The sequence below is a fragment of the Dysidea avara genome, chromosome 3, assembly GCF_963678975.1.
Source record: "Dysidea avara chromosome 3, odDysAvar1.4, whole genome shotgun sequence".
Lineage (NCBI taxonomy): Eukaryota > Metazoa > Porifera > Demospongiae > Dictyoceratida > Dysideidae > Dysidea > Dysidea avara.
In genome coordinates, this window is record NC_089274.1 from 11,891,468 (window position 1) to 11,902,098 (window position 10,631).

The 10,631-nt window shown below is 36.4% G+C and overlaps 1 protein-coding gene across 2 annotated transcripts in view; it reads right to left on the reverse strand.

Annotated features, from left to right (window-relative positions):
- Window positions 1-3,112: 3,112 nt before the first annotated feature.
- LOC136249380 (uncharacterized) overlaps window positions 3,113-10,631 on the reverse strand; it is a 16,117-nt gene continuing 8,598 nt past the window's right edge. Inside the window, exons 2-5 of one of the 2 annotated variants that reach the window (XM_066041353.1) lie at window positions 8,484-9,048; window positions 7,624-8,064; window positions 6,492-7,368; window positions 3,113-6,401 (exon numbers count right to left, since the gene is read on the reverse strand). In XM_066041353.1, the coding sequence (XP_065897425.1) occupies window positions 3,261-6,401; window positions 6,492-7,368; window positions 7,624-8,064; window positions 8,484-9,019 (4,995 nt within the window). In that variant the 5' untranslated portion in view covers window positions 9,020-9,048 and the 3' untranslated portion in view covers window positions 3,113-3,260. The remainder of the gene's footprint in view (window positions 6,402-6,491; window positions 7,369-7,623; window positions 8,065-8,483; window positions 9,049-10,631) is intronic. The other variant, XM_066041351.1, reaches the window with a different exon arrangement.

Below are 10,631 nucleotides of genomic sequence, written 5' to 3' on the forward strand. Positions count from 1 at the left end.
TTTTTTTATTTTGATCACTGAGCTGCAGGGTCGAAATAGTATTTATATACGGGCAAAGGTGTGGCCAAAGAATTTCTAAAAATAGCTAGTGTGGGTCGAGAGCGTTGATGTCATAGTGTTTACCCTAGTATGTAATTTCTTGCTGATATTATTAGCGATGGGTATTTCCCCATGTACACGTATATGTTACTAAATATGTTACTAAATATATATCACACACATGTGCACGTACATGCATTCAATAAATATTTTTCCTCGTGCTGCTGCTGATGATGATGATTATTGGAATAGACATGCATGTTTATTTGCAAGGACGGGATGAGAAACAGCATTGATTTATGCGCATGCGTAGTTGCTCAAACCCCAGAAAACCAGACTTCCAGTGAATCGCTTCAGATATACATGGACTGGCGATCTTCATTGTACTGTTATAAACACTGTAAGACTGTTTATGTGTGTTAATTCGCTGGCTAAGGATTGTTAGCCGATTTTTAAACTTTAGTGGTTATCATATAGCTGCTTAGGGGTTACCGTTAGTAAACCATAATACCCGTGACAGTGGGATTCCGGCGCTGTTTAATGGTGATTAATATTATATATAGTTTTATGGGATTATGTTGTATGGTTTGTGAGATATTGTCTCTTAAAACATTCAGATTGGAATCTCCCAGAAATGCAACATTTGTCCAGTTTTGCTTGGCCGCCTCATCATCAGTTTCATTACAGACACCATAGCTGGTATTCGGTGTTCTCAGGATAACTGTATCTCCACCTTTTCAAACACACTTTCTGTAACAACTTTAAACAGGCTGTAGGACCAGGTGTCCTACAGACCTTCAGCACTTGTGCTGTAAAGCCTTAATAAAAATAATAAAATCTATATCACCTGCTAAATTGTTTGTAAATTATATCTAGACCTAGTGTGGATGTAGTAGACTTCTTTGTTCTTGAGTAATTAGTGCTGCAATGCACATTCATATGCATGTTTAGCTAGTACCGTACGCAAGGAAATTTTGACGTCAAAAAACTTTGATGAATTCAGACTTCAGCAGATTTGACGAATAAAATGTTGACGAAAATCAAGAAATTGTAGGCAAAACCTGTACTTTTAAGGGCGCTTATAAACATTTGACGAATTTAAATTTGACGAATTAAACCGATTCGTCAAATTCGTCAATTTTTTTTGATGTCAAAATTTCCTTGCATACGGTATACCGGTATAGTTTAAGATATAAAGGGTGATTGATTCTGTCTTGTTTGCTTTACAGCAGGCGGAGGGGATATTTGCATGGTGACAGAAAATTTTGTGAATATTTGTAATCTAGCTAGTAATCTCTGGTAGTTACATGATTGAATTAGTCTATTACCCGGCAAATGGTCTACTTGTTAAAATATAAGTAGTAGTGTTGTTTTGGCTAAAAGTACTTTTAGCACAGTAATTATAAAACTAAATCAAAATTATGAGGTGTTTTGGTTCTAAAACTAAAACCAATGGAATTTTTGATTCAAAAACTAAATCTAAATCAAAACCTTGAGAATTTTGCATGGTTCAAAAACTAAAATTTCTTCAACTTTTGGTACTAATACTAGTACTAAAGTAAAAGGTTTCAGACAAAAGCAAACCTGACACTGCATTCTAAAAGACAAAGACCACTGCCAATTACTTATGTCTGCAAGAAGTGAAGTCATAAACATCTTCATCTTATTTACTCTTTGTAAGCTACCGTAATTCGCTTTATTTTTGTGAAAAAATTTTGGGGATAAAAATTTTCATATAAAAAATATTTTCGTACAATTTACGTGAATGACTGCTCTATTAGAGTAGTTTGATCTTGTATAAAAATTTTCATGCAAGAAATTTTCATCAAATTTTGCACACTAAAATTATTTTACAACAGGAAAAAAAGCAAATTACGGTAATGAAACTCCTGGGTACTAAAACTAACACTATAACTAAAATGAGGGTACTAGAACTAAACTAACTAAAACTCCTGCACACAGGAGGTACTAGAACTAATACTAACTAAAACACTTGTAAATATACTGAGGGTACTAGAATTAAACTACTAACTAAAACTTCTGCAAATGGGGGATACTAGAACTATTATTACTAACTAAAACTGTTCTTAAAATTGAGTACTAAAACGAGAACCAAGAGTTCATAATATAGGGAGGCCTCCCTATTATGAACTCTTTTATGACATGAGAATAAGACCATATGCATAATTTCAATTCTGAGGTGATAATGGGCAGACATGAGGCCAAGTACATTTGAAAGTACTTAAGTAAAGTACAAGTACTTTTGAATTTTCCAAGTATAAGTACAAGTACTCTGGCGACAATCAAGAGAGTCCTTAAGTAAAGTACAAGTACATGCTGGAAGTACTCAAGTAAAGTAAAAGTACATTTTGCTGTAGCATAATATACACTTATTCAGTGTATTGTAGTAAGTAAGTGTACCTAGTGGGGTTGGTACTTTCAGGTTTTTGTCAACTATTCACTCTCTTAAACATTTAAATGCACTAACTTTAGCAGCAGCATTGTTTTTATTTGCCAGAATTCTATGACATCATTAATCGTGGCTACATGATACATAGTAAGGTTAGTGAAGGCACTAGAAGCACCTTCATGCAATTTTGCTAAGTACCCACTGTGTACAAACTACGTACAATGTTTGCAGTACTTACAAGTACTTAAGTACTCAAGTACATACAAGTACTTAGCAAAGTACTTGAGTATAAGTACAAGTACATTGGGGAAATTAAGGAAGTATTTAAGTAAAGTACAAGTACTTTCAAATCTGTACTTAAGTGTACTTAAGTATAAGTACTCATGTACTTGGCCCCATGTCTGATAATGGGAACAGTGTGCATGTGTGTGTCGCAGTAAAAATTGATATGGGTATAGCTGGCAACACAAGTGTGATGGACATTTCTGTACTGGCACACACCTCTTGATACAGCAAAATATCTTTAGTCTAAATTGGATTGCGAAAGCATACTAATCATGCACGCACTATTTTTGTTTCACATGTTTACTCAATTGTTTTGCATGTAGCTATACACTTAACAAAAGTTGTCTTCTGCATTCATCATCTATATTTTAATCATCCTCAATATTTTAATCATCATTTGAATTTTAATATAGCAATAAAAATAACAACCCTACAGTCAATAAGCACATAAACACCGTTTAACAAAACCTCATATTAATTCATCGTACAAACCTAAAACTCAGCATAGTTGCTACTGCTGTGCAGTTTATTTATAGGAAATAAGATAAAATGGATAAGCCTTATCGTTGGAGTATGCTATGAACACTTGACTTCCATTTGTGTGGCCAGTAACTGTATCATATCTCACAACACCTTTTGATGAATTCTTCACAGGAGGCATTCGCAAACTACCAGTAGGCTGAAGCTGGATGCTATCCCCAGTCAAGACTTTAGCAAGAAACATCTGCTTAGTGCCATCTGATAAATGGTGGGCATATCCATTAGAATAACTTGCGTTAACTGCAAAGTAGTTACCAGTGCCCCACATTCCAGCGTTACTAAACCTCATGTCAAACCCTTCTTCATCTTGGTAAATTGAACTTGGTGGAGTGCTACGAGTTCCATGGAACAACATTTTCTCATTAATCACACCTCCATTCTTCTTTTTCATTCTTTCGGAATGCTGAAAGTATTTCTCCCATAGCCATTTATTTTGAACTCTTTCAATTTTAATAATCATTGCTGAGGACAATGTTGCTCGAAACTGTTGAGAAACCTTGGACCATTCTGGAGTACCATTTCCAAGTTGTTTTAGCTCAAGCTCATCATTCTGTGGTTCCCATTCAACAGGATAAATCTCTTTGTCAGCTTTAGTGTAATCCTGCAATGACATCAACTTGATTTCCATTGCAGCCTTCATGACATTGCTGTTTAAACCTTTAAGCATCACCTTGCTTTGTGTTAGATCACTCACTGCCACATTGTATTTTTTGCCAATTTCATGTGCTACACTAGACGACTGACTTGCTGTTAATGAAATTTCTTCAGTATCCAAGTTGCCCTTCAGAAACTCCTGAACTGCCTGCTCAGCTTTATCTAGACTTTCCTTAGGTCCAACCAACAGTAAGGATGTCTTTTCACTGGCAGTGTGGTTGATATTTTGAGTAGCCTTGCTATCCACCCGGCAAATAGTACGGCTTCTATTGGTAGTTGTATTAATCTGTGTCATGGGAGTACTGTCAAAGTTGAAAGTGTATTTCCATTTTCCTATCTGAAGAATAGATGGTTGTTTAGTCTGCCACATAGCTTCAATTGCCTGTGATTGCTCCTCTGTGTATAGATCCCATTGGCCTTTGTCATTTTGATATTTCCAAAATGGCTGTAGCTTCCTTTTCTCTATCCGCCTAGACTTTGATGTTTGGTCATTCACTTGCAACATTTTTGCAAATTCAAATGTATACATATTTCCCTTGACCACTATTTTGCAGTTAGCTACTGAAGAAAACTGCTGCGACAAAGTAGTTGAGTCTTCATCAGCATACGGTTCTAAGCACCCAAAATCATTTTCCCAAAACCATATGAAAGACTGTGTTGGTGTCAACAGCTTATCTGAATTAATCATAACCGGACCAAGAGTTGTACCTTGAAGCTCTAGTAGCTTCTGCCCGTATGTGTTTGCAATCTCCTTAGTTGTTAAAACAAACCTTACTATTTCTAGACACTTTAGTGTGCCACTAGTGGATAGACTCAATGTAGCTTGCAACAAAGCTTTAGCACATTCAGAAAGAGCAGATGAATCAGTATGAAATGATGGAATTGAAATACTACAAATTGAATGCTTTTCTGCAACCACCAAACTGTTCTGAATGGATTCACTGATTTTTGCTAATTCACTCTCAGATCCATTCACACACACAGGCAATTCAACATGGATTACCTTACTGCATTTAAGGTCACCGGATCCTAAGCATATAGCTTTGCACAAACTAATTGCTCCATGTTTTGCAATGTAATTATCATACTCTTTTTGGATTGTGGGCCCACCAGCATCAGCTAGTTCCTTAATTGCACTGTTTTGCGCATTAAAACTGCTTACATTCACAATGGCATCAGAGGTTTCATCAAAAATGCTGCCTATACATATTTCAATGGTAAGCACAGAGCCATCAGGCTTTTTTACTTGTATGCTTTGTATAGCTTTACACTTTGTAAGGATGCAGCCATGGTCCTGTTTAACCTTAGCAACGATACCTTCAAAACCTGGTGTGTCTAATATAGGTAAAAGCATATCATCAATTTTAATTTTCCTTTCTGCAAACAACTCCAAAAGCCTTTGTAACTTATCCTCTATGGATTTCTTAGCATTTCCAGTATTACCAAGCTTACCACGTATAGTGATGCCATTACTTACAAGCTTGACTGTTACTGAATTTTGTTTAGCTATAGTGACAATTTGTTGCCACTGTTTATGCTGCTGTAGAAATAGACCAATCACATTTCTGAAATGCACTTTTTCTGTATTAACAGCCACTCCCTCAGTGTAAGCCATGAGGAGATTGTAAGCAGCATCCAATTCTTCAGATGACCCATTGGGAGTAATTAGATCAATGGTGAGTTTTTCTTGATTCCACACCACCTCTGTGTTGTGATTCTCTCTAAGTGAAAGTTTTTTAGATTTAAGGCCTTCTTTCACTGCTGCAAGCTGCGCTTTACTAATGCTTTCTGTTTTACGTAAAAGTTTGATTCCAATGTCTGTTATAGTGCTTTCAATTTCACTGATGGAATTACTATCTTTCCCTATAATTGCCAACTCCACATTCAAACTCACATCTGCTGGATTTTTACTGGTCTTTTCACCAAGTATTGCATGCACATTCACAACAATATTGTGAGCTACCTCTTCCTGTTTCTTTAACTCAAACCATTTTCTTTTCCACATCTCACCATAGCTATCATGCTGAAAACTCACTGATTTTACCTGTAGTTCATTTAGGGCTTCATTGACTTTTTGTCTAGCTAAATCTACTTTGGTCTTACTACCTTCCAAAACCAAGCTAGCACTTGTAGAATCTGACTGAAAGTCTGAACCAGTTGGGAAACGTACCTTGCAAAGTTCATATAAGTCGCTTTTGTGTTTTTTTCGTAAAAATAAACTTTCATACCGAGACACTGAAATTTGTGATTCAATCACCAAATTTGATTCCACAGAATTCTTAAGATGATACTCTGATGCGGAAACCTCAGCATTTGTTAGACCATAGATATCCACTGAACTGTTTTTCTCGTGAAGTATGATGCGGACACGATTAGACTTCTCAAAATCCTTCAGCTGCTTCTTCACTTTCTTTGATAAAACCTCATACTCCTTCTTTGACCAGGTAGTATACTTACACTGTGGCTTTATCTCCTACAAACAGAAATATGGTAAAAATAGTAAACTCCTCTTATATTTTTTACTGCACTTATGTACACATGCATATGAACAGTAGGTACATACCTTCAGTTTTCCACATGCATCCGAAAAATCCTCTTCAAAATTGCTTTGGAGCAATAGCGTGATTACAACTTTTTTTGCCTTGCCTCCACTTTCAGAAACAGGTTTAGCTGGAGAATATTGGGTCATAACATCTGAATCAAAGAATAAAATGGCCACCCTCAGCTGCTGTTGCAATGTGTCAACAACATGTTCCTGTATTTGAGACTTGAAGTTTGGATGACAATGGTACTGAAACTTCTCAGTGTGAGTGAAGCTTGGCAGCACTGGAACAACTGTATTTACAGAGGCAGCAACACTTGTAGCCGCTCCTGATAAAATTGAGAAAACTGCCATGACCTCTTCTTGCACATAGCCTTGAACAACAAGACTGGGTCGGTGTACATTTTCCTGAATATACACACCATAGTGATGCAATAATTGAACAAAATTGCATTGAGGTAAGCCTTTTATAACTTGTATGGCATTAGCATTGGCAAGAATAACTTCTTTCTGCTCAGGAGAATTAATAATTGTGCTGACTTTCTGTGGCACATCATCCGGTCCACAAATCAATAAAGTAATCTGACTAAGACTGTTGGAATAAACTTCAGCATAGCAAAAATCTCCTTTATTTTGACCATGTGCACACAGAACAGCTGGTAACTTTTCCAGGCTAATCCGCTTCTGAGCAGACTGAATTAACAATCCAATACATGTGCACATCAAAATATTCTGATGGTTGAGAATACCTGTTATCTTGAGATATGGCTCAGGTCTGTTTCCAGAAAGAATTAATTCTGAAGATCCAGGGTAAAACCCTTGAACTGTTATGCCAAATTCCTTTAAAAGATCAGCTTGTAAGTTAGGGAACATCTTCAGAGTGTACAGCAACTTTACTCTGCAATGAAATATAAAATTTAAATCACATATTTCGCCATTATACACTGATGGTATAAATATGCCAAAAAGCCAGAAATTAAGTAGGTGAATTAGCTTTTCTATAAAAATTTCCATTTTACAAGTCATTTTCCGAACTATATTCTTTCTTCCCAAACCCCTATTACAGCAAATTTCCTTACTGCCACATATTTCAGCTATGTATACATTTGCAGTAAAGCAGTTAGCTCTACACATGCATCCATTGTACACTCACCCATCAATAGGTATGTTATTATACAATGCAGAGGCTACAGCTTGCATGGCATCTTGTACTGCAACTTTGAACCCCAAAAGTATCACTTTTAGTGCTACCACGTCTGTGTGTATCTCCACATTAGGATTAGAGCGAAAAGGTTGTGTCAATTGCTGAAACAAGCTACATCCATTAGGATGTGTTGTCATCAACTTATTCCAAGTCTCAACAGAAAGCTGTAGACTGTCCTCAAACAAACAATCCACTGCATTGTTCTTAAACCTCATCAAAGTTTCTGAATTGGGTGCAGTGTAATATAGGAAACCACTATCCCAATTTACTGTCCCTCCTTTTGTTTCCAACTCATTTATATTACTTGCCATTTTTGACAGAAAAAACCTATGCAGACTGACTGACATTTGTGATTTTTCTTTTGTCACATTGTCATTTTGTGATGAGGATCTATAAAAACAACCAATAATTCAAAATGTACATATTAAAACACAATGTAAATGTTGTGTACACAAGTATTTAATCATCATGTAGCACTATTAAACAAGGGTTATAATTTGACACTTATCAACCCTGCTGTCATGGGCCGACTTTCCCAGACCCAGTCACAAATTAGTTGTTTTTTTTTCACTAGGAAAAATGGCATAACATTGTGTGAGTAGTACCCAGAACTTTGACACATCACTGCATAGGGAATACATGAAAATTTAGTACAACCATTGGTAAACTACAACACTCTAAATACTTAAAGCCACCATCTCTCAATACTGGTAAATAAGTAGTTTTCCCAGAGACAGTGACAATTGTTATCATAAAAGAATCAACACTCCATGAACACAGTATTATTATAAATCATACTAAGTACATACCTGGATGAAGTAGCCTCCTTTACAGATATCTGTAAACCGTCAAGTGATGTACCATGGAGTTTTAATGAGTCCTGCATTTCTTCTTGTATCTCATAATTAGCATATGCAAAACTTTTTTTACCAGGAACTTCCTTAAGAATGACTCTGGTTTTAAACAACCCGGACAATACTTCTTGTGTAGTACTGGGATTGATATTAGAGATTTTAATACTGAACTGGTTTGTATCAGCATTTGTAACAGTTCCCTTTGGTTGCACACTTTCAGGGATTGTGGACTTGTGTCTTCCACTGCCAGTATTTTGTGATACTACTTTTATAGTACCACCAGAAACAGAGTATCCATTCATAGCTTCAGCTGCTGCTACTACGCTATGCTGAGAATCATAATTAATATATGCATGATTTAGTGGTTTAGAATTTTTTAAATGCACACTTGAAATATTTCCAAATTTAGAAAACAATGATTGCAGATCAACTTCAGTAACACCATCAGGTATTTCTGACACCTTTATTCCAAATGTCTGCTTCCCGGCCATTGGCTGCTCTGCACTAAAAATCCTTGAACCTGTTAATTGAAATGTAACATTACACATTCTAATTATAAAACAAGCAGTGTACATACATCCGAACGTTTAAGCCAACATTGTATTTGTGACATAAAGCAACACCAGTATGAAATTGTTACACTATAATTTGCACTATTATTGTATTCAATAAGCTAAGTCTGTTTTTGTGCTGGAATTTTGTATGCATGCAAAAGCACTCTAATCCTTGGAAAAACACTCGGGTCTGAATATGCATAATCACACCAGTATATAACCAAGCCCAAAAGTGCCTTCCTTCCAATAGGTAGCTACAATTTATATATATATTCAATGGAATTTTCTACTGACTGACTAACTGCCTGCCTGCCTACCTGCTTGATGTCTTCAGACAAGTGTAACTCAATAACAGCTAAGGTTACGGGCTTGATTTTTTCACTGTTCGACGTTGCTTCATCCATAGATGTGCTTTTCGGCCTACTGCAGTATGTAAAATGCACGCATCATAGACTTACCTTGTCCTCCTTTGTGTCCCATTTCTTTTTGTTGACAATCCCAAGATGTTGATTCATGGTAGTGCGATGCATGGCTCCCATTTGTAAACGATGAGAATTGTCCATATTCCGTGGTGACTGGTGTAACGTGCTGAAAATAGGTGAAAGCAAAGCATAAGACCACTTCATTTTTAAGTCAGTAATTGGTAGTTGGGGCATGTAAATCATCCGTATTTTTGGTGGTGGCTGGATTGATTGCAGAGGCGCTTCTCCTGCTGTTCTTCATTTGTAACGAGCTGACCATAGCTGAAAGCAAAGCGTAATGGCTACTTCACGTTCAAGTCAGTAATTGATAGATGGGGTGTGCGTTTAAACAAAAACAAACTCTAGTGCCATCCTTTCTTTTGATGTGGTATGCGCGGGTTCAACAATCATAAAAATGTTACAAAAAAAGTAAACAAACAGGTACAAGGAAAAATCAGGAATTTTAAGTTTGTGATTAATGTTCACTAGTATATCTGGAAGAGTAGGTGACTGTCCTGTTTTCCTACTTTTTTTACTACGATCCCTAATCAAACTTAAAATTCCTATATTTTTCTTATATTGCATGATTTACTTCAATATTTGGTAAATGATATTATTGTAATACTCTAATAGAGTGCACATTGATTACTTTTGTAATGCTCTAATAGTGCACACATTTTTTTCAGGATTTCTAATAACACACATAGCAATGTTCTAGAACAATCTAGATTTTCCATTGGTAGATCTATGAAATTATGAACTTTTACTATTGAGTTGATTTTAGCTAGAATTGTCTTTTATTAGAAATTATCAGCCGTGATGGCAGCGGCTCGGTGGTTAAGGATTCGGGTGCTCAGTACAGAGGTACCTGGTTCGAACACTGGTAGTTCCCCCCCCCCCCCCCCCCCCCCCACCCCCGACATTTTCATGCACCTTTTTTTACCCCACAGTAACTGTTCTATTAGTGTATTTTGACCCCACGATTTATAGTTGTGTGGTTTTTCCCTTGTAGCTCTATAGCTGTCAATGTGATTTCTTTTAAACCTATATGGGTAACCCACACGCACACTGATTTTAAGATATTCCCA